This window comes from Vicugna pacos, chromosome 4 (assembly GCF_048564905.1).
Source record: "Vicugna pacos chromosome 4, VicPac4, whole genome shotgun sequence".
NCBI classification, from domain to species: Eukaryota; Metazoa; Chordata; class Mammalia; order Artiodactyla; family Camelidae; genus Vicugna; species Vicugna pacos.
The window spans coordinates 72,591,731-72,615,726 of NC_132990.1; the positions used below are offsets into that span (position 1 = coordinate 72,591,731).

Consider the following 23,996-nt stretch of genomic DNA (forward strand, 5'->3'; position numbering starts at 1 on the left):
GTTGCTTCTCTTCCCAAGCCTTCCAGTGGCTCCCGCTTCCCTCAGAGTCAAAGCCAGATCCTTAAAGTGGCCTGCAAGGCCCTGAGTGACCTCTGTTCCTTCTCTGGTCTCAGCACCCACTGCTCGGCTTATTTCCTCCATTCCAGTCACACTGGCTGCCTTTCGGGTTCCTCAGTCACCAGATTCCGTCCCACATCACAATCTTTCGTTGCCCTTCCTTCTACCTAGAACTCTTCTCTACTGGCCACCCTTTGGCTCACTCACTCACGGCTTCAGATCTACCCAAATGTCAGCTGCGAAACTGACCCTGTGGCTGAATTTAGAGCAGCAACACGCCTGCCGCCAGCACCCTCGTTCCCTACTCAGCTCTCTTCCCTCCATAGCACGGCTTGCCACCTAATGTTACACGAATTATTTAGACACTGTTTATTATGTTTACTCTGTAATTTTTTGTGTAATTCTTTTTCTGCTCCTGCTGAAATGTATGCCCCATGAGGGCAAGGATTTTTGTCGGCTTTGTTCCTGGTATATAGTAGGAATTTTTTAATTTTTAATTTTTTTAATTAAAGCTTTATTGAGATATATTTCATATGCCATGCAATTCACCCACTTAAGTATATTCACAAGGTTATTCAACTATCACCACAATCAATTTTAGAACATTTTTATTACCCTGAAGAGAAACCCCTCCCCACTTAGCCATTACTCCCCACTCCATGCCTGCCCAGCCCCTGGTAACTACTAATATGCTTTCTCTCTATGGGTTTGCCTGTTCTGGACACTTCATATAAATGAAATCATGCAATATATGGTCTTTTGTAACTCACTTCTTGCATTTAACATGTTTCCAAAGTTCATCCATGTTGTAGCATGCGTCAGTATTACATTGCATTTTATTGCTGAATAATTTTCCACTTTATAGCTATATACCACATTTTGTTTATCCATTCATCAGTTAATGGATCAATAATTACTTACTTTTATGGTGGTAAAACATACATAACATAAAATTTACAATTTTAACCACTTTTAAGTGTACAGTTCAGTGGCATTGAGTCCATTCACACTGTTGTGCAACCATCACCACTGTCCATCTCTAGGACTTTGTCATCTTCCCCAACTGAAACTCTCTACCCATTAATCAATAAATCCACATTTCTTCCCAGACCCTGGCAGCTACCATTCTATTTTATGTCTCTATAAATCTGACCATTCCAGTAACCTCATATACGTGGAATCACACAACATCTGTCTGCTGTGACTGGCTTATTTCACTTAGTGTAATGTCCTCAAGGTTTATCCATGTTCTACCATGTGTCAGAACTTCCTTCCTTTTTAAAGCTGAATACTATTCCATTGCATGTTTACACCACACTGTCTTTATCCATTCATCACTGGTGGATTTTTCAGTTATTTCCACTTTTTGGCTATTACGAATACTGCTGCTAAGAACATTGGTGTCCAAATATTGTTTGAGCTCCTGCTTTCATTTCTTCAGTCTTCACCCAGAAGTGGAGTAGCTGGATCATATGGTGGTTCTGTGTTTAATTTTTTGAGGAACCACCATAACATTTTCCACAGCAGTGGCACTATTTTACATTCCCATCAGCAATGTATGAATTCTGGCTTCCTCATATTTGTAACAACGCTTGTTATTTTGAAATTTTTAATAGCTATCCTAATGGATGTGAACTGGTATCTCATTGTGCTTTTGATTTGCATTTCCCTAATAATGAGTGATATTGAGTATCTTTTTATGTTTTTATTATACATTTGTATATCTTCTTTGAAGAATTGTGTATTCAACTCATGTGCCCATTTTTTAATCGAGTTTTTTTGTTGTTGTTGTTGAGTTGTGGGAGTTATTTGTATATTATTGGATATATGACTTGCAAATATTTATCCCATTCTGTGGGCTGCCTTTTCACTTTGTTGATAATGTCCTTTAGTGCACAGAAGTTTTCAGTTTTGATGTAGTCCAATTTATGTATTTTTTCTTTCATTGGCTATGCATTTAGTGTCATATCCAAGAAATAATTGCCAAAAATCCTTTTTGAATTGAATTGAAATTATTAGAATGTCTCTAAACCTTAGTTTCCTTATTTGCAAAATGAGAATAATGTCTAATATGAATGAGACAGGGATCCTGTTCTCCTGGAGCTTACGGTGTAGAACAGGGACACACGAGCGATCCGTGGAGAACAGTAAATCATTCTGTTTGGCCAATTAAGCAGACATCTTGGACGGGGGTTGGCAAACTGTGGCCTACAGGGCAAATTCAGCATGCTTGATTCATTAAATAAAGTTATTAGAACACAGCCATGACCACTGATTTATGTATTGTCTATAGCTGCTTTTGCTCCTCAGCAGCAGAGCTGTGTAGTTGTGAAGAGGAAGTGTGATCTGCAAAGTCAAAAACATTTACTGTGTGGGCTTTTACAGGAAAGACTCACTAACTACAGGTCTAGGAGATCATTTTGGAAAGGTCAACTGGGGTCAGATTAGGTAGGGCCATGGTTCTCACCAAATGTATGCTTCAGAACTAGCTAAGGCATTTATAAAAATATGCATGTTTGAGTCCAGTCCCCAGAGAATTCCGAGGCAGTGCCAGGCTAAGGAGATGAAGTAAGTGTGAAGGTGAACATGGCCTGAGCAGTAAAGTGTGAGAGGACGGAGGCGAGGAGGCCATGAGGAGGCTTCTGAGAAAGGGTAGACAAAAGGAAATGCAGGCTGGAAATGGGAGAGGAGCAGGGGAGGTGGCTGGGAGAGCCAGGAGACTGGGCTGGAGAAATAGAGGAGGCAAGAAGTCAAAGATGGCCGAAACTCGGGGCTCTGTGGGCCTTGTGGTTTGTCCTGCCGTGTTGGTGTCTCAACTCTGTGAATGTGCCGTGTTTGAGCGACCTTCTCAGCGATGTTGTTTATGTTTACATCCAGGTGGAAAGGAAGCGCCACATTGGAAATGATATCGTCACCATCGTGTTCCAGGAAGGAGAGGAACCTTCTCCTGCCTTTAAGCCTTCCATGATCCGCTCCCATTTCACACGTATCCTGGGCCTGTATCAGTACTCCAGTTTAGCCAGCCTCACTGGACTGGAAATGACCCTCAAACCCAACATTATTGTTGACTGGCACATTGTAACTGTTTTGCATTGCTAGATCCTTAGACCCACTGTGTTGGACTTTTTCCTCAGCATCGTACTTTCCCCTCTTCTCTCTCCATCCTTTACAGTAATGGATGGATTCACTCTCAGAGAATTCTCGACTTCTGAACTATCTTCCCTCTCTTCAGGTGGCCTATGAAATGAGGGAAACTTACTGCCATCCATCAGTAATAAATGAATTAGAAGAATTATAGGTTGTGAATCCTCTGAGAAGTTTGCTTTACATTTAAAAACTTGCAAGTTAAGATAAAAAAGCAAAATAATATTTCTTTGTTGATTCTAAGCCCTGGGAATAGCTGCTGCATTACCATCTCTTGAAATTTGAGAAATAATAGAATTTCTCCTATTTTTATGTGCTTTCCCTCTGCTTCCTCTAATCCCTTGTTAGCTCAGATTGCTGGAAAGTCCTGCTGAAGTTCTCTCTCAAGCCCAGCTCAGTCAGACAGGCCTGGGACCTGAGCATGGCCAGCCCAGCACATACCCAGCTGTGGCCCCGTTGCCTGGGTCCCTGGCTGTGACAGTGAGACCCACCTGTAGTGCCTCTACAGTTTGTATATAATTAGTAAAGGGCCATTAATAGGCATTTTCAGAATAAATTCTGGTCTAGCTATTCATGTTTCCTGGAGACTCCAGTAAAAACATTAGGAGATAAGACCGTTGTGACATTGCATCTGGATGTAGATTGCTCTGCACACTTTCACTTGTTCATTGTCACCTAACATTATAGCATATGTTTTAAAAGCTAAACATTGCCATGAGGGCAGGGAGGAAAACGGGGGTGCACCTGCACATGAATGATAAGTGATGTCTTGCTCTGTTTACTGGGATTTAGGACTCATATTTCCCCCTTCCTATAGCAGTTCTTGGAGAACAGAAAGAAAACTTCTCCAGGTACCGTGCAGGAGGGGGAGGGAGGTGACTCAGAGTGACTGAGCGGTAGTCATTATTCTTAGAATTTCCTTTCATTATAAGTTTGAGATGTGGGGCTTGGCACATTTGTTTTTGGAAAGGGACAAGCAGATAGTTGATGCAGATTCTTTCCATGGAATCTAGGAGTGGAAACACTTAGAGGGATGGATGATGGGTTTTTAGCCCTAGCTAATGAAAGCTGCAGTTGGGAGGGGGAACAGGAAAAAGAAAGAAAAGCTGGATACAGATGGTACTATTTTAGACTCTGTGTGCCCGATGCAAGCATAGTAGATTCTACTGAGAGGCTGCCACCAGCTACACTGGTTTATTTGGGTTTGTTTTGTCTACCAAAGCCGGAAGGAAGGTGTACAGTGGAAACGTTTAAGTTGCTTTTCTTTTCAAAATGTGTGAAATGAAATATATGACTAATTTCATTTTGGGATATGGTTTATACTTCCAGGCAAAGGAATTGCTCTTTCTGCTTTGTTGGCTGCTTAGTTTTTTAAATAGCTTTATTTATTATTGCTTTTCTGACCAATTTGAAGATGTATCCCTTTCCCAAAAGGATGAGCACGCAGAGGTTGAACCTATGTCTTCCTGGGCTGTCTCTTTTACAGAAGTCAAGTTTCCATCTCAACCTAAAAGTGACAGGTGCCCTGACCCCAAAGGGACAGGTCTAGGATGATTCTGCACACGGGGTTTTCAAAGCACTAGCTGTTGACTGTGAGTGTCGGGGTTTTTGATTAATTTCCTTAACCATCATCACAGATATTTTTGCCTTAGTGAGGTATGATCAACAAAATGACAATTACAGGTCAGTAATGACTATCTCAGTTGCTTGTTCTAATTCTCTTGTTCACTTATTATTTTGGCATTTATTTTATGAGACTTGATATACATATTTCTTGATTGATTTGATGTGAGCATTCTCACTTTATAGAATTTTCTTCAAGGCCACCATCTCTTCAGGAAAAGCTCATTTCATACTGTATTGCTCTGTGCAGTAGACCCAGGAGTCAGCATTAGCTTGGAATTTTATTGTACCCTACAGTGGGCACAAACTTGATAGATTTGATCTTGACAAGAGTGCCCTTCTTCTTAGGCTACATTTTTGCTCTTGTTTTTCCTTCTGTTCTCAAAAATTAATCTGTTAAAAGGTGTCATGACATTGTGAAATGAGCATGAACTTTGAACCAAATAAATTTGGGTTGGAATCCCAGCTCTGTCACTTATTAACTTTGAGGCTTTGAAAAAAAAGTGTTTATCTTCTTGGAGCCTCAGGCTGTGTCTGTAAAGTGAAGACAATGATTCTACTTTGGCAGGTTGGTGAGAATCAGCCAATGCTATGTCTTAAAATACCAGGTATGCTGCCTGGTGTGCAGTGGGTGCAAGTGGCAGCCTTTGCTAATTTTCCTGGAGTGCTTGACCTTGCCCGCAGCCTGGTGGGTTGGACCATAGAGGATTCAGGGAGACTTGGCCTTTGCCCTGAAACACGTAAGATTGCTGCATAGTGGCCAAGGCATCCCTCCTGTGGAAGGAGTATTCCTAACACATCACATAGGCACCTGGACAAACTTAATGTCCAAATACTGGTGATCTTTGAAGAAAAACCAAGTAATTCTGAAATGTTCTCTATGCAGGCTGAAAATATTTTCAGAAGAAAGCGTACCGCTCTTTGGCCCACCCCTGCCATCCCCACCGGTGTTTACAGACCACCAGGAATTCAGGGACTTTTTGCTAGTGAAATGTAAGTTTCAATTTTGAAATGTTTTTGCAACTTGTTCTACATCAGAATACATTTCTTCCAGTTCTCCTAGGATGCTGTAAAGAAGAGATCATTGTTAAGTATTGATTGCATTCCATGTTCTGTTAATTCTTTGAGAGAAACATTTCATTTTGTGTTAGTGTTGTGAAGGTCTCCTGAGTCCTCATCTCTACCTACCGTCCTGCACACCTGCCTTGATGTCTGTCTGCACTCACCTGCTCACAGTACCGGGGAGCCTCAGATTTACCTTTCTGCCCAGGGTTCTGACATGGCCATTTGTGAATCTCCGCTTATATATGTATCTGTGTCTTTGTCAGATTGGGAAGCGGAGGGTGGTTATGAAGATGTACTTAGGGATAGGCAGAGTTGTTAGGGGAAGTGTGTGTGCATGTGTGTGAGAGAGAGAGAGACAGAGACAGAGAGACAGAGAGAGACACAGACAAGAGAATGAATATGATGCATGCAGAACCTGACTACCCCAGGCTTCATTAGCTGGTGATTTTAGCTCCACTGATAACACTCAAATACCTGACTCTACGCCCCCATCTGCTGAACCACAAGAGCAGCTGCGTCCCTCCCCAGACTACCCCGTGCTTATTAGAGTGGGGAGTCCAGCTTGCCAGCCCCTGGAGCACTGGCAATGTCACTGTCTGTCCCCTCTGTGATGATGCTGTTTCTCTCCTTCTTCTGGGCACATTGGGCACTGCAGCTGCTTTGCTGGCTGCCTCCCCTCACCCCCCACCACACACACACACACACACACACAGTCTTTGCCTAATGCTGTCACTGTTTCTGTGCAATTTTGGAGCATTTGGAAGCACTCTGCTCTGAGCCCATCTTGGTCACTTGTCCCCAAAGGAGCACTGACTGAGCCTCACAGAGTCCTTCATGAACAATTGCTCCTTCAGCTTCCAGTCTTAATCCTATCTCATGGCCGAAGCCAATCCCTCAGGCTAGGGCAAGGGACCAACCATGTCCTCCCTCCATAGTCTTCTTAGCTCCCCAGCTCCCCTTCACAGCCCTGAATACGACCCCTCCCTCAGCAGGTACACAGCAGTTCCCCAAGCAGCTGACACTGGAAAGATGAGTGTCACTTCACTCTAGTCACCAAAGCCTCCCAGTCCCAGCCAAGCCCCTTGATAACCTGTCTTCCCTCTGCAGAATCCCTCTAATCCCTTGCAGCATCTCCACACACTTCCAGAACTTTCTGGAGAACAGAGTAGTGAAGGATGCCTTCCCGGGGGCTTCCTCCATGGTCTGTTCTCACACACGTTTGACCTGCACCAGGGTCCCTGGGTCATGTCTGATCTTGACATTAGAAGCCACAAACTCTTGGGGTGGGAGGGTACAGCTCAAGTGGTAGAGCGCATGCTTAGCGCGCACAAGGTCCTGAGTTCAATCCCCGGTACCTCCTCTGAGAATAAATAAATAAACCTAAGTATCTCCCCCCACCAAAAAGAAAAAGGAAAAAGAAAAGCAGCAAACTCTCAAATCACTTGCAGAAGATGATGATTTTGTCTCTTCCTTTCCTATATCTCTACCCCTTATTTCAGTGCTAGAACAGGGGTCACAAACTCAAATTCCCAGAGAGATGGGTGGAGGGTACAAGGGAGCGAAGTGGACAGAGAGCGGGGAGCTGCAGTAGGTAAACTGGAGCATCCACTCTGCCCAGCCCGCTCAGGCCCATCAGGAGCGTGAGCCCAGCGGGGCGGATATTCTGAGTTTGGGAAATAGGCCAGAAATCTGAAAGTCTGTGTGAAATCACCCAAGTCTTACAGCTGTGGGGTCCATGTGCTTTAAGTCCAGAGGATCAGGTAGAGAGCAAGAATCAACCTGGATCCAAAGGTTGGCAACAGAGAGTAGTTTAGCAGCTAGAAGCTGAACGGGTCTTGACAGCAGGGGCTCCAAAGTAAGTGCTCTTTGTGGAGCGCCTGTGGCAGGGAAGGAACCACCTCAGGCATGTAGTCCTTTAACCAAGGGTTAGAAATTGCTCAGCCACATTAAGGATGCAGCTTATTAGTGGAATCCGTTGACGTAAATGCAGCCAGTCAGCAGAGTGACTCTCTTCAGCACCGCCAGAGGCGTGAGGTGAACTGAAAGGAAGAGTTCAGTGACCTCCAGTTGAAGATTTGCAAGGTGGATACAGCAGAAGCTCGCGGGGCGAAAAGTTGTGAGTGGAGAGGGGATTGAAGAAATGGAACCTGGAGCCAGGAAGGATTGGGAGGGATTGAGGGCCTGAGAGTAAAGGTCGAAGAAGCCAAGGGAGCAGAAGTCTCATTGAATTCCCAAGTGGATTTAGCAGGAGGGACGAAGCAGGCCGGGTAGAAAACTCCAAGATAACAGGAAATGGCATTTCAACAAAAATGTTCTACCTTTTCCCCTATTCAGCTGAAACAAGTCATTTAAAATGGATTTTTCTGGGGTATTTAAGAGAAAATACCCTCAAACAAAAACTTCCCAATCACAGAACTGGAGAAACAATAGACGTGTATAGTTTAACTTCCTTAAGAATGTTTTGCCGCAAACAAGCCCCCAGCACACAGATTCTGTCGAGGAAATGCCTGTCCCCAGGAAGTTTATTTTTCAGTCTGTGAACACTGTCCTGCCTCTGGCCCACTGTATGAGAAAAATAATGGTTAAAATTTATTCAGTTTGATAGCCTAGCTCTGTGCTCTTTAATATCTATTGTATCAAATTCTTACAACAACCCTGTAAGGAAATATGGTTACAGCCATTTCACAAGGTAGAAAATTGAGTCCCCAAGAATTTAAATCATTTGCTTAAGAATGCACAGATAGCAGCACAGCTGGGATTCAAACCCGTAATTGTCTTGTCTTCAAACTCCTAACTCTACTGAACACTTTATTCTGTTCTCTAATGTGTTACTGGACTTTTCACTTTAACTCTTAGTGTTTGTAGTCTGCTAAACTACGTGCTATTTCTTCCAGAAGAAACTTTCATTAAGAAAGAATCCCAGTACTCTGCTTAGGCAATTGTTATTTTTTTCCAACAAAATACAGCAAATATATATTTAATCCCATTGAATGGTATCCTGGTGGTTTGGCCCATGTGTTGGATGGATGGATCAGTGGGTGGATGGATGGATGGATAGACAGATGGATGGGTGAGTGGGATGAATGGAATGAGTAGAATGGTGGATGAGGGCAGGTTGGGTGTGTGCTAGGTCTTCAGGTGATTAGATATATCCTCTACTCAGGAATCTTGCCCTCCAACAGGAAAGGTAAGATAGACATACCTATGGACTGTGGGTTTGTACGGAGAGATTCAGTGAGTTTTTAAGCATTCTTCCGTGAACGAAGGGTAACAGCAGTATTAGGAAAGTGGGTGGCATTTACTGTGAGGAGTTTCCTTTAAAAAGTCATCTTCAGTAGCCCGTTAACATTTGTAACTCCCTTTATAACTTGATTTATTTTAGTAATTAATGGTGAAAAAGCCACTTTGGAAACACCAACATTCGCCCAGAAACGTCGACGTACTCTGGATATGTTGATTCGATCCTTGTACCAGGATTTGATGCCAGATTTGCATAAGGTAACCCTGGGTCCATGGTCTTCTTTCCTTCTGATGGGATGTGAGCTGAGAACACAAGTCCCAGCGATGAGTCCTGGTTAGCAAAGCACGGGAGTCACCTGAACCTTGCTGTCAAGACTGGACTATGGCCACCAGGGGCAATGTTCTCTCGTTATCACCAAGGGAAGAAGGAGCATTGAATGTTCATATACAGAAGCGTGATTGGCATAAAGCCAAGGCCTGTAGAAGTCGAGGTGTAGGCTGAGGGGCATGAGTGTCAGTCAGCAATCCCTGGGGCACTGGAGAGTGCTTTTGGGGTGGCTGTCCTTGGTGGTCCTGCTCAACATTACCCATGCCATGAGCTGATGGACAGGCAAAGTGGGAATGGGGGGAGAGACTGAGTGCTTTCTATGTTTTTTCGAGATTTCCTGGCTACTCCCATTTTCAGGCCCTGACATAAGCATTTACATTTACTGACAATCCACTTGGTGCCAGATGCTTCCTAGACTGAAGGTGTATCCACATCAGTGAGAACCAGTACCTCTGTTGAGAAACTCAGCACCTCGAGGGGCACCTGTGCTCTTTGGAGGCCCCCAGACTCAGTGTGAGGTCACCACGTGTCAGGGTGACTAACAAGTATTCATGCAGAGTAAAATCATCATCGTGTAGAAGCATTTCCCGCATTTAACAAGGAAGCACAGAACAAACGGGGAGACTCCCCTGCAATCAGTGCGTTCACAAACTCCAGCAAAAGGAATTGCTACCGACTCAGGTACACAAACGCAGCATCCAGTCTCAGGCGCCTGCCCAGGGGAGACGGAGAACATCAAAACAAGCTGGTGCTCGTGTAGTCCTTTCCCTTTCAGTGACCCCCGCCATTTATAGGTACCCTTGACTTCTGACTGGTCAGTACACCCTGACTACTCACAGGGACGGGGCCAAACTAACCCCAGGGCCTTAAAGAGCAAGCTTATTGGTAATCTCTTCGTTCCCTTTTTTTCCCTGAAGTCAGGGAAGGGTGCAGAGAGGGTGCCAAGATGAGTTGGTGATGTCCTTCTGGTCCCAGCTGAAACACTGCAAGGCTTCCCCAACCATGCTGGAGCCAAGTGCTTCTGTTAAATGCCCCCTAGACGCTCTCCATACCTCATCCTCATAGAACTATCCCATGTGCCAGTCTTGTAACCAGTTACTAAATCTGTCTCCACCGTAGACTCTGCATCACGTCCCCCAAATCCAGCCGAGTAGCAGGTGCTCAGCCAATACTTGCTGGTTGCATGAGCGCACCCAGTTCTCTGACTCTAGTCTGGAAGAAAAGGAACATTCACCGAGTATGTGCCCAAGCACTTTATGTGCATTTCCTCTTGTGGTCCTCGTAACACCCCTCGGAGACAGGTGTTAGCCACACAAAGACACTGAGACTCAGAAATTAGCTCACTTGCCCAAAGTTACCCAGAGGGCCACAGAGTTGCACAACTCCAGGGGATACCATTTACATAGGATTCGAGAGGTCGTGTTCCAAGGGTGGCCCTCCCTGCGAAGGGCTTCCTCAGAGCTGTGTGGCGTGGTGGCCCAATCACAGTGTCGGGCAGTTAGTAAGGAGTGGAGCTGCTGCTCTGCTGGTTGTCAGAGCCTGAGCTCTGAGCTGTGGCATGGAGCCAGCTCTCCTCGTTGCCTCCTTTATCCCTCGCATCTTGCACAGACCCGGCACTTTAGGGGGGCTCCATAGATGCTTGTTGAGCAAATGAACAGAGAAGGTGGAAGTAGGCCCATTTGGACAAATAGATTTGTGCATTAAGAGAAGCCAAAGCCTGAGACTTGACAACCATTTTGGAATTTATAACTTGTCTTTGTGTTTCAGAACATGCTTAATAGGCGCTCTTTCAGTGACGTCTTACCAGAATCACCCAAGTCAGCGCGCAAGAAAGAGGAGGCCCGCCAGGCAGAGTTTGTTAGAATAGGGCAGGTGGGTTTTATTCTGAAACCTTTTTTGCAAGACATGTAGTCATGAGTCCCATCCAAACCAGGTGGTTCACCTGCAAAGAATATGTTTGCATAGTCCTGGAAGAGCCCTGTAACTGCTCTCAGGATTATTGTGGAACCACGAGTGAGGTTTTGATAACCATGTAGGTGTGGTTCTGTGCAGCTGTGAGTGAGAGGAAGGCCTCTGTGGAGGAGGGAGTGACATGGGCTGGGAGTGAGAGGCTGCAGGGCCCAGGCTGGGCTCCCTCTTGTCAAGGGAGCACGTGCCGCTTGCCAGCCTCCTGGGAATTGTCAGAAGTGTAAGGAGCCGGTTTAGGGAAAGCACCTTGAGCTCCTCCCCGGCAGGAGTAAGTGCGGAAGGCGGTGTCCCCATCGGAGACCCGAGTTTCCCCTACTGCTGGGAAGTCATTGTCCTGGTGAGGTGGCTCCCAGTAGTCACCTTACCCCAGATTTTGGAGGAAATCACTCCCTTTTGCCCTGCTCCTATGTGACATTTGTATTTCTGAGTTCCGGGAGTGACACAGCTTTCTGCCTTGGTCCCATGTCACAAGAGGGAGGAGGAGAGCTGCCAGCTGCAGATAAGGTTCTGACCTGAAAGCAGAAGCCAAGGCAATCAGGAAAGCTTAGTGGCAAAGATAAACTTGCCCCCAAACAGGTGCACTGTTTCCAGGCTCTCCAACATTGGTCTGTATTTATAAAGACACCTTGACTCTACTTTCAGAGATTCTGACTTGTCAAGTTGGAGGAGGGACCTGAGGATTTTTTTCAATACTAATGGTTTGAAAAGCACTGTATACTGATTAGCTGAAATGACAGAATGCATTTAGGGTCATGAGGGCTTCACCAGGTCCCACTGACTCCATTCCATATCTTCAGTGACAGGGCAGCATGGGAACCTGAAACTTTAATCTGAAATTACTCCTGTTTCATTTAAAAAAACTTTTTTCAAATCATAATTGTTGATCCTGCTGTTCTTTTACTGCCTGTTAACAAACCTTAAAAGAGCTCTCTGTTCTGTAAGGCACTAAAACTGAAATCCATTGTGAGAGGCGATGCTCCGTCAAGTTTGGCAGCTTCAGGGATCTGTAAAAAAGAGGTGAGTTGATGATGCTGTCAGGTTCAACTGTGAATGTCCTTTGTCCTCAGTGAAGTTATTGAGATTCTTAGAAAGAGATTTGTGCAGCAGGAGGAAGAAAAGTTTGTCTATGGCAGAGACCTCAGGGGAAGCCCCAGATTAAGCTGGGTAGCATTAGTGAGTACCCCCTGTTCCCATAGTGCACATGTGCCCTGCATGCTTAAAGGAACAGAGCTGCTGGACCAGGCCTGGATGGGCAGACTGGGTCCAGCAGTGCTCCTCAGGCCCTTTGTGTGTCCAGACTACCCGGATAGCCTGACCAAGTGCATGTTCTCAGCAACAGTTCAGCAGCAGGGTCAAGATTCTGCATTTCTAACAAGCTTCCATGTGGTGCCTGTGTTGCTGACCATGGGCATATTCTAAACAGCAAGGCACTAGGGCAGTATTTCTCAAGCTTTAGTGTGTACTAGAATCACCCCCAGAGTTTCTGATTCAGTAGGTCTGAGAGGGCCCTGAGAATTTGCACTTCTAACAAGTTGAGGCTGATGCCATTGGTCAGAGGACCACAGTTGAGCAGCCACTGCTTAATTTACAGTTCATGCAGCCAAACACAGAGTTCTGTGGCCTGGGTATCTACTGCTCATTTCCACTTACCATGGAAAAATAACTAGGTGCTAATCAAGAATAACAGAAAAAAATAAAAGCACTTACTATGTGCATGATTTTGTATTATAAAGCAATACCCTATGCACTTAACTGTGTCTGTGTTCAGAATATGTAAAAGGTGTTTAAACAGAACAAATCCACAGACAGTGCATCAACTGGAGAAATATCCATTATAAAAGCAAAAGAATTACGAATATGTTTACTTTAGCAATAAAGGTATAGATGAGCTGTATCTGAATTGCAGAACCTACACACTTTAAAATCTGGTTTCAGGAAAATGATGAGCCCAAAATACAGCTGATGCTAAAAAAAAAAAAAAAAGAACTACAACCAGTTTAAGGCAAGACTGATGGCAAAGCATTTTTTCCAAAAGTTGCAGAAATTCCCATTATCCACCTGTTCATGTGAACAGTAGAATATGCAGTGTTGTCAAGCTCTTTATAAATGCCAAGTTCCAGTAAGATTTAGTAACCTTCTTAATAAGAAGTTCTTAGGCATAAATAAAAATGAAAGCCTGTGGAACTGTAACTTGTTCACCAGTGAACAACAAAGAAAGAGCTTCCAGTTTTTGGGTCAGTTCATAATCTACCACTGGACCACAGACCATCCTTGGAGAAACATTGTTATAAAGGCCCTCATGGACTGTTGTAAAGTTGACTCTGCAGAGGCCAGAGTCCCACATGCTGTTGCCAAGAGTGTTTAATGTCCAAAGATGGGCTTTGTCAATCTCCTAGGCATCCATCACTTCATGAACTGTGTTAAGGTTCTTAGTAGGGAACCAGCCAAGAGTACTGTGTTTGGCAAGAAGGCCTGAAAACCACCTTCTCACCCTGCAGAATCTGCACCAAGCCCCACATGTGACAGAAGGGAGTCTAGTGTGATGGCAAACACCATTGGTCTTCAGACCAGAGCCTCTGTTGGGCCAGGGCTGAGTTCATATTGCTGACACCTCATACAGCTTGTCCTCAGACTCATGGAGTCCCTGGCCCCTTCGGGAACCCATGAAAGCAATGGGCCCCCACCCCAACTCACACCAGCCCATTAAAATGACAAATGGCACATAATCCTCATCACTCTGAACAATTTCAGGGTTTCACATACCTCCTTAAGCCCTCCATAGGTCCTCTGGGAACCCTAGGTCTTCTGGGTTGAGAAGCCCTATTCTGCATAAGTGTTCTAATTTTGTGTCCTGCAGTCAGAGAGCATTTTGTTATCCAGAGTTGGTTTTCTATCTTGATGTCACCTAATGCTCTGGTGTCTGTGTCTGCCCCCCATTTGGCATTTCTACTGGCTTTGCTTTTCCATGTCCTCCTGCTTTAAGTCATAAACTCATAATTTCCAGAAATTTTCTTAGGGAAATGCCATTCCAAGTAATGGCCTGCACGTGTGCAGCCCTCTTTCAGTTTATAAAATATCTTCACATACTTTGTGTGAATCTTTTCACAACAACCCAAGCCTCATTTTAGCAATTATGATACTCAGTTTAAGGCTTGTGGGTTTTGTAAAGAGAAAGCATACTTTTCTAAAGAAAGCAATAATTCACATAGTGTTTACCCTCATCCCAAGTGACACCCTTGAGGGTGACCTCGGAGCCATCACTTCTACGTTGGGTGTGCAAGCATGTGTTCACCTGGCACATACAAACACACCTACACGTGCACACAGGCTCTCGTACAGCCCCAGGGAAAAGTGAAGATGAAGGATTTCAACTTGTCCCTGAGAATCTCCAGAAAACTTCCTTGTCCTTTGAGGCCAAGCCACATGCTTTGGAAGGAAGTTAATGGATCTGTTGAAGATGTCCACAGTTCACTGTGGCTAGGAAGTCACTAACAGTGCCAGCAGACTCTGGGCCTTGGCTGCAGCTCTGGGACGGTGGTGAGGGAGGGCTCACTCCCTATGCTGGAAATGGAATGAAACTAAGGATAAAAGTTCATGTGATATGAATGTGTCACGTGGGGCAACAGGAGTAGATTTCATGGGCAGCCACTGCCATAGTCCTGCAAACAGACATTATTTTTTTTCTTTAAGATTTTGTAGCCTTTAATGGGTCAGTAAGCATTTTCATGTTAAGACAATATCAACTTCTTGCATTGTGTATGATTTAATAATTTTGCCGAATCAGCAACACAGACAGGAAGCTGACGTTTTTTATGGTTATGTGGGACTTCATCTTATGATGAACTAATGTAAAAGCTCCAAAAAAAAAAAAAAAAAACCAATAGGCACCAATTGGTCCAACTTCCTGGCATTAATACATTTGCTTAGAAAACGTTATCAATGTTTCAGTTGATCCTAAGGAACACCATTATGATACAGACACAGGTCGTGGTGCCAGAAACATGTGGCTTCGCCCTTTCCCTGTGGGACACACTTTGAAAGGAGACTTTTCTTCTTAAGAAAGGTAGCAGAGTCAGAGCCGGTCCAGCTCCCAGGGTTTGGAGGGTGTCTGTGTTGCTGTTTCAGGCAGCGTGCTGTGCGCATCCAGTTGACGGGCTGGTGTGTTCTTTCTGGTGCACTTACCTTCCGATGCTTGTGTTGCCTCACAGCCTTGGGAGCCCCAGTGTTTCTGCAGTAATTTCCCTCACGAAGCCGTGTGTGCAGATCCCTGGGGCCAGGCCTTGCTGGTTTCCACTGACGCTGGCGTCTTGCTAGTGGATGGTTAGTGAGTAGCTGCTCCTTCAAATGTCTCTCTTTATGTAACTTGTAGTACTTCTGAGATGGGTGACCATCGGTCAAATCCCTGTAGGTAAAGTGTGATCAGCAGTGAGGTTAGCAGAGTTTCATTTCCTTACAAAATTAACCCCTTGTTTTCAAGACAGGCAGACGGAACTTATTCTAAACAAACAAGCCAGGGGGGAGGCGTGCATGACAGTTTCATCCCTTCCCTGAATCTCTGATTAGACTGTGGATATCAAATGACCTACCAGGGAAATCTCCTTTCTGGCCAATACTTACCATAATTCCAAAATTTTACTTTAAATCAAAAAGACATTGTTATTTAGACACTGTCTCAGGGACATGCTTTCTTTTGAAGTGCCTTTTTTTTAAATTTCCTAATTTGAAAAGTACTTGGTGTCCAAAACAAACAATAAGAATCTTAGATAACCTATGTTTGATGGATAGGGAAACCAAAAGATTTTGACAGGAAGACAGATTTCAACTCAATATAAAATCAAACTTGTTACATCCAGGTGGATTATCCTGCCCGGGGAGGCCAGCAGCTCCCTGTCCCCACAGGTCAGTCACCAATTAGACATGACCTTGGCAAGGATGCTGCAGAGGGAGTTCAGCTTCAGACAGAAATTTTATTTAGACTCAAGGACTGTGTGGTCTCTCCCAGCAGGGGTGCCCCTTGCATTTTTCCAGACTCCTAATGCATGATAAAGATGCTTAAACACTGGTAGCAAGTCATGTCCTGGGACTTCAGAGGGAGCCATAGGCACAGAGACAGCATCTTCCAAGGGTGCATCCTCCATGCGCAGGAGAAGGCTGCCCGGTCTCAGGTTACCATGGTGATGTTTTATGAGAATCCCCAAACTCTCCTCCACCCCCCTCCCCCCAGTGAGAGTGACATAGTGGCCTAAAACTGCAGCATCTTCCCACCCTTTGCCTCGACTTTCGCTCCCTACTCAGTCCCTGACTCAGCATATTTATAAGTACCTGCTGTGTGCCAGGCCCTGTGCTAGGTGTCCCCTGTAGGAAGACAAGAGGTGGGCAAACAAGGCTTTATAATGGACTTATTTCTGATCTTATCTGTTGTTGCTATATGTTTTAATTGTGTGTCCATAACATAATTTTTTAAATTTATATATATACATATGTAAGGGTATATATAACTAATTTACTAAAAAGCAGATAACTTAAAAATTCATAAATTCAGAATTTAAATTAAATATTTAATTTTAGAAACTATAAAACAATTAGAAAGCCTTTGTGATCTCAAAGAAAACTTAACCTCTGAGCTTCAGGTGTCTCGAAAGTGGGGGTAATTTTTTAAGTGGCTGAAAATATAATAATGGAAAATGATGAACTAAACAAAATGGGGATGATGATGATTCTAACTGCAAGGGAAGGGATTGCAGTGATGACATTGTTATCTATGGTAAGTGCTTACACAGTGCCTGGCACACAACAATGACTTATTAAACAGCAGTGATTAGCTTTACTATATCCCAATGAACTTGCCAAAAGATAGCAAAATCTGTAGATTTTGCCAAAAGTGCAACCAAATAAAAGAACTTACTAAAAAACAACAACAAAATCAGACCTTAGAGGTTTAGTGTAGTCTCTTAGTTTTACGAATGAAGAACAGAGGCCTAAAGAAATTACGTGACTTGCCCAAGATCACACAGCTGGTTAGTGGTGCATCTGAAACCAGAATCCAGAGGTGATTCCTAGTCCAGTGCTCTCTCCACTAAGCCAACTACATTTTATTAAATTAAACTCTACCAGAGGGAGGTTATAGCTCAGTGGTAGAGCGAGTGCTTAGTGTGTATAAGGTCCTGGGTTCAATCCCCAGTACCTCCATTAAATAAATAAAACTAATTACCTCTCCCCCAAAATAATAAAAATAAAAGTAAAATAAATTAAATTAAACTCTACCAGTGTTATTGTCTTTACCTTGACCCAGACTTCCAAAAATATAACCCTAGGCAAATAATTATGAAAATTTTTGTGATTAAAAGAATGTTAAATGCTACCTGTTTGTCTCTTTTAGGAAAGAGAAAGTATGTTTCATAGTGACTATTTGTAAGGCTTGCCTAAAAACAGAAAAAGATTCTATATGAGTTGCTTCTATTTTTGTGAATGTAAAATCCAAACCAAGATTACCAGGTCCTTTCTGAAATGTTCATATTTATGGATCCAAAATGTAATAGAAGTGTCAGATGCAAAGATTATTGTGATTGCCAGGAAATTCTTTTCTCTCAGACTTGAGGGAAGTGGCCTTACACAGGCGGTGGCCTTGCGCAAACACCAACAGCTTAGATGTATTATTCAGCTTACTGCTTTCGTGTCCTGGTTATGCAGTAATGTTTCCCTGTTTGCTTTTGCTAAAAGGAGAATAACCCTTAAGGCTTTCTTTGTATTCCTTGTGCTTTTAAGCCATAATTCTCTTGTTATTTCTTTGTTTACCTTTTTCTTGTCTACACTTAATCATGTTACGAATTATTTCCCTGAGTGGATCTCTCCATTTTGTTTCTGGCCAAGTTCCACTCTGTCCCATTAGCCTCTGCTGAATTTCATTAGACTTACCCCCGCTGAGAGTCTGCTCTTTCAAGGTCACTGTTAAAAATTAAGATTCTTTTGTATTCTGAGTGTAACAAAACCTACTCTGAAGGGAGACTAAATACTGATTAAATATGCTGTCACCATTTGTTTTGGCTTTGTAGTAATAGAAAAGCCAGCTCTAAAAGATTGCTTCTTCTTAAAGAGATTACAAGAAGGAAACTACTGTTATGAAACAGTCGTTCAATCCACATCACTTTCTCGTATCCTTGCCTCCTCTTCTGTACTGTGCTGTATGTAAACCTGTTTAGCCACCTGAGAAAGATTTGATGAAGAATAAATGCTAATTCACTCTGTACATAATAGGGCAGCCACACAGTATCCCTCTGTTTTAACTGTAAAATGAAGTGCTTCTGTCACTTATTAATTCCTTACAGTACGGTTGTTTCCAGGGTCACAACATCAATCCATGGGGACAAAGTGCTACATTTTTAGGCTACAACACTAGTTAAGTGCACAGGCTTTGTCCTTGGACAAGTTATTAGCACCTCTGAGCCTCAGGTTCCTCATGTGTTAAAAGAAAGTATTAGAAGCTTCTACTTCACCGAGTCATTGGGACACTGACATTAAATGACGTGTAAAACACTTAGCATCAAGGCCTGGCATGTGGGAAGCCCTCAGTGTGTGTTAACTGCCATTCAACATGAAATAAGCATAGTTATTTAATCAAATAGGAAGACAGGTACTGGAATGATCATCTCATGGTTTGAAAACTTGAGTCTGCTCCAGCAGAAGCACAAAGAGCCTGAGAATCATTTCCTTTTGGGGAGGACCGGGGCAGAGGAGGAGGGAGAGTGGTTTGATGCACTCTCATTGACTCTACATTGGCCCCAATCATTAAGGGCAACCAGAGACTAGTGCTCAGTCTAATAAGAGCCCAGCAGGCTCTGTGCTCTGACAAATCCAGAGCCCCCCCGGGGCCTGCAAGAGCGGGAGACCCCTCCCCTGTGAGGAGGTTACCAATCCTGATGGCAAAAGCTCTTCTCCCTTCTGGGCACCATCCAAGGAAGGATGAACTCCCAGACAGACAGATTTCTGGAAGAGCCAAGATCCTCAGGGCGTCTTGTCCCTGAATGATAAATAAGGAAACACCCAAACCCACAGCAGAGCACTTGAAGACCTACGTATCTTCAATGCAGGTGAAGAATAAGCTAGGACACTTCTGCCTAAAATGTTAACACCATCCCAGCTCATCTTTGCTTTGCCCTGATTCTGTGTCAAGCTCAAAACAGACCCTTTGCTTATAGAACTGCCTTAATTCTTTTAGCCTTCTTAGTCCTGGAGACTCCCAGGAGCAAAGTAATTGTTAGCAATTTAAGATCCCAGTAAGTTTGAAAAAAAACAAAAAGATCCCATTAAGTAAGCTGAAAACCAAATCCTATGTGTAATTGCAATGTCTTTAATCATCCATTTACCTTACTTGCATCTTCTCAAACATTTCCACTAAAATTAGTCTTTTCCTGTGGTTTGGGAAATGTACTTGATATTGCTCTCTTATTTTATTTTTGTCTGAAAAGGAGATTCCATATTCCTAGATGGAGAAATACTGAAAAATTATAGGTAAACTACTATTGACACAGACATAGGGCGTGTTGGAAAAGGTTGTTTGTATTTATTTTAAATACAAAAGGGAATTCTAATTTTGCTTTCTTGAGAAATATGCAAAATAACCTAAGATGTGATGGGATTTCAAACATGACACAAGAATCAGAAAATAGTAGAAATGGCCAAGCTTATTGGCACTTTTTAAGCTTGGTGTTCAGTCCTTTGGAACAGCCCCAGTAAAAATTGGGATTGAGAGGTGCTGCTTTGACTTTGATGAACACTGAGGAAGATACAGTTTAGGGGCCTGCTGTTACGCTCCCTGTACGGCGCTGTGAATGCCTTCGGGAAAGAACTATCAGGCCTTCTCCCTGAGCCAAGGGGAGACTCGTGCTTGAACTGTCTGTGTAGCCCTTATGAGAGCTCTAGAAGCTGACCTGCCTCCTCTCCTGGGGAGAGCTGGGGTCCAAAACTGCCCACAGGCACATGTTGTAGGTTCTAGAAAGTATGGGCTGGGTTGCAGCATTGGGTAACCAGATTTTTTTTTTTTCTAGATGACCTTCCAGCAGTGCCTGTGTTTGATAAAACCCTGCCCGTGAAGCAGATGCATGTGCTCGAGGCACTGGACCTTCTGATTCTCAGAGCAGACAAAGGTGGTGCTCCTCCCCAGGCGGTGTTCTCTGGGAGGAAGGAAAGCGTGTAGCCTGCGGCTGACACACAGGGTCCTGGGACTCTGACTGCCTCGGTGGTTTCTTCTCTTGGTGCCCAGGGCTCGGGGTCCTTGGTGGCCCATGTGTGCTCTGAGGAAAGGACAGTGAGAGAGGGAAGGGGTGGGCATCCTCGACTGCAGCATTAGGTAAAGACAGTGTGGGGTCTTTCCCAAGTTCTGGATTGAAGAACACTTCAAATCCTGACTCCCTGAGCAGTAGTTTTCCAGCACAATCTGCCCTTACAGTTCTTCCAGGTTGTCTTACTTTTCCATCCATCTCCTCTGTCTGCTCTGTCCCACCAGGGAAAGATGCCCGCCTCTTTGTCTTCAGGCTCAGTGCTGTGCAGAAGGGCATCGAGGGCAGGCAGGCTGTGAAGGGCAAGTGTGACTGCAGGGAAAACAAGCTCGAGAAGACGAAAGGTGACTCAAGTCTTCACACTTCCATGGCCTCTGTTCAGTTCATCTTTGTCTTACACTGTCCGGATTTCACTGAAAGTAAAAATGAGTAGGAATTTGATTTTATTGATGTGGTTTTTACTTGGAAACATCACAAAGATGGCATAACTGTTTCTCTAAGAAAAACTTGAGCAAGAGAAAAACATGTTAAGGACTGGAAGTTCTAGGCCCTGTGTGACAAGTTTGGGAGGAGAGTCAAGGTCTGGGAACAACCCTGTGAAAAGAAACTTTTAGACTTTGGTTCCTGGAACTCTGATCACCCTTTGCTTTCATTTGTTTCATGTATGGGTGTGAAGCTAAGTCACAAACTCCACAATAGAGGGAATATGACTTCCTTAATTTTCTTATAACTTATTTCCAGTCCCCACTTTGCCTGGTGGTCATTTCACTGGGTTATGCTTAATTTCCAGGCTTCTTAGGGATCATCAAATTGTCAAGGCCTGGCATCATTTATTTCTCTTCCCAGGTTGCCACTTGTATGCCATTAACACTCACCACAGCAGAGAGCTGAGGGTTGTTGTTGCAATTCGGAATAAACTACTTCTGATCACAAGGAAACACAACAAGCCGTGCGGGGTGACCAGCATCTCACTGTTATCTCCCCTGTCAGAGTCACCTGTTGAAGAATTCCAGTACATCCGGGTACGTTTGGTCTTTGGATTGCTTCGCTCCTGGCCAAGGTGTCACGAGGCAGGCTCCCTCCTTCCACCCAGACTCTGTCGTCCACTGGGGTTGCCCCACAGCTCAGTAACCCCCTGGGGGAGCCCTTGCCTGCTGCCCTGGTTCTCCCAGAGGGCAAAGGTGAACAGGGCTTTTCCGACTTCATCCAGCTGCTTCACGCCAGTGAGCACCTAAAGATGCTGCTTGAGTGGTGGTCATTTTTGGATGAGCAGAAATATAGAATCACTGTGCCATGTACCAGAAACTAATGTAGTTTAAAAGTCAATTATACTTTAAAAACAAACAAACTTGTGGAAAAAGAGGCCAAATTTGTGGTTACCAGAGGCAGGGGATAAGGGGACGGGGAAATGAAGGAAGGTGGTCAAGAGGTTAAAAACTTCTCGTTGTAAGATAAATAAGTACCAGGGGTGTAATAAGTACCAGGGTGATAAACATAGTTAAGACTGCTGCACGTTATCTATGAAAGTTAACAGAGTGAATCCTAAGAGTTCTCATCACGAGGAAAATTTTTTTTCTTTTCTCTTATTTTGTATCTGTATAAGATGATGGATGTTCATGAAACTTATCATGGTAATTGTTTCATGATGTGTGTAAGTCAAATCATTATTGTACACCTTAAACTTACACAGTGCTATATGCCAATTATATCCCGATAAAACTAGGAGGGAAAAAAGATGCTTTTCTAGGTATTGGGGATATAGCAATGAATCAAAAAAAAATGTCTCTTCTTATAGAGTTTGCTTTCTAGTTGCAGGACAACAGAAATAGGCCAATGAATCTCTGTGTCCTGAGGACAACAGTAAAGCAGGGAATGGGGATAGAGGGTCATGGATCGGGGCAGTGGGGGATCTCTTTAGAAAGGGGGTCTCAGAAGCCCTCTCTGAAAGTGTTACCTTTGAGCAGAGATCCAGATGAACCATGGGAATGATGAGGTTCTCTGTGGGGAAGGGTCTCCTGGGCAGAAGGAGCAGCCAGTCGGGACCCAGTGGCCCCACTCAAGGCACAGCCAAGAGTGGGCAGTTGCAGCTGAGGGAACAGGAGGGGTCAGTATATGGGGACCAGGGTCTCTTGAGCCCTGAAGGCCATTGCAAAGACATTGGCTTTGATGCCTAGCTAAGGGGAAGCCACTGAAAGGTTTGAAGCAGAGAAATGGCAGGTTTTTAAAGGGCCATTCTGGCTACTGGACAGAGGAGAGCGTAGGGGACCCAGAGTGGAATAAGGAGTCTGCTAAGAGGCTGAGGCGGGATCCTAGCAAGAGATACTGGCAGCTTTGGTAGCTGGACAGGTGGGAGGGCGCCAAGGGCAAAGCTGCCCCCTTGCCTTAGCCAGTAGGATTTGCTGCTTGATTGAGGGTGGAGCCTGTGAAAGAAGCCTCCTGGAGGGTCAGGGCCCTTCCTGATCTTATCATTCTAACTTTTTAAAAACTATGGTACATCGAGGTGTGCAATGTGTCAACTGTTGGCTACTAAGGCAGAGTATGCCCATAGGCAAGCTGAGACGTTATTTTTGCCTATAGTTTAAGCTGCCTGAATTATGCAGTCAGTTTCTGCAAATATTCAATTCAGAACAGAACAGCATAACAGTTAAAACAAGTTACAGTCTTGCTCTAAATAGGTGTTAGTCTTCTCATCCAGTAATTAGCAACCTTAATGAGTATTTCTATAGAGCATATACCTTTATATGGAGTATAAGCTCTGAAATCAGACTCCCTGAATTCAAATCTTGGCTCTGCCACATATAAAACTGTGTGACTGTAGGCAAGTCATGTGACTTTTGAGCCTCAGTTTCCTCACCTGTGAAATAGAATAATAGCCTTACCTACTTCATTAGGTTGTTTTGAGGATTCAGTGAGAACAGTGCCTGGCACTATGTTTAAGTGTTCAAAAAGGTTTGCAATTATTATTATTGGCATTATTATTATTATTATTACTGAATCACAGGATAAGACCAGACTGACTGATAGCTAACACGGACCACACTGTTGAATCAGCTTTGTAAAATTATTTCCTGGCCTCTCCCCTTTGTAGTGGACAGAGGTCTGAGCCTTGAGGACACTCTGTGGGAGGGCGAAGTCTGATGCCATCCCTGCCCCTCTTTTCCTGCCCTGCCTTCCCTACAGGCCCAGGGCTCTGCAGGAGCCTGGGGGCATCCTCTTCTGGATGGGGGTGCCCAGTGGTGGGGTTGATATGAAGACAGCTGCTCTGTCCTCACCCCTGTCCCCTCCGTCATCGACCA

At 44.1% G+C, this 23,996-nt stretch overlaps 1 protein-coding gene across 5 annotated transcripts in view; it reads left to right on the top strand.

Annotated features, from left to right (window-relative positions):
• Positions 1 to 23,996, top strand: part of GARNL3 (GTPase activating Rap/RanGAP domain like 3) — a 138,826-nt gene that overhangs the window by 92,633 nt on the left and 22,197 nt on the right. For all 5 annotated transcript variants that reach the window (XM_072960138.1, XM_072960140.1, XM_072960141.1 and 2 more), the window contains 10 exons: positions 2,935 to 3,043; positions 4,839 to 4,884; positions 5,711 to 5,817; positions 9,272 to 9,387; positions 11,225 to 11,329; positions 12,368 to 12,442; positions 15,634 to 15,745; positions 20,470 to 20,568; positions 20,928 to 21,044; positions 21,547 to 21,722. In XM_072960138.1, coding sequence (XP_072816239.1) covers positions 2,935 to 3,043; positions 4,839 to 4,884; positions 5,711 to 5,817; positions 9,272 to 9,387; positions 11,225 to 11,329; positions 12,368 to 12,442; positions 15,634 to 15,745; positions 20,470 to 20,568; positions 20,928 to 21,044; positions 21,547 to 21,722 — 1,062 coding nt within the window. The remainder of the gene's footprint in view (positions 1 to 2,934; positions 3,044 to 4,838; positions 4,885 to 5,710; positions 5,818 to 9,271; positions 9,388 to 11,224; positions 11,330 to 12,367; positions 12,443 to 15,633; positions 15,746 to 20,469; positions 20,569 to 20,927; positions 21,045 to 21,546; positions 21,723 to 23,996) is intronic.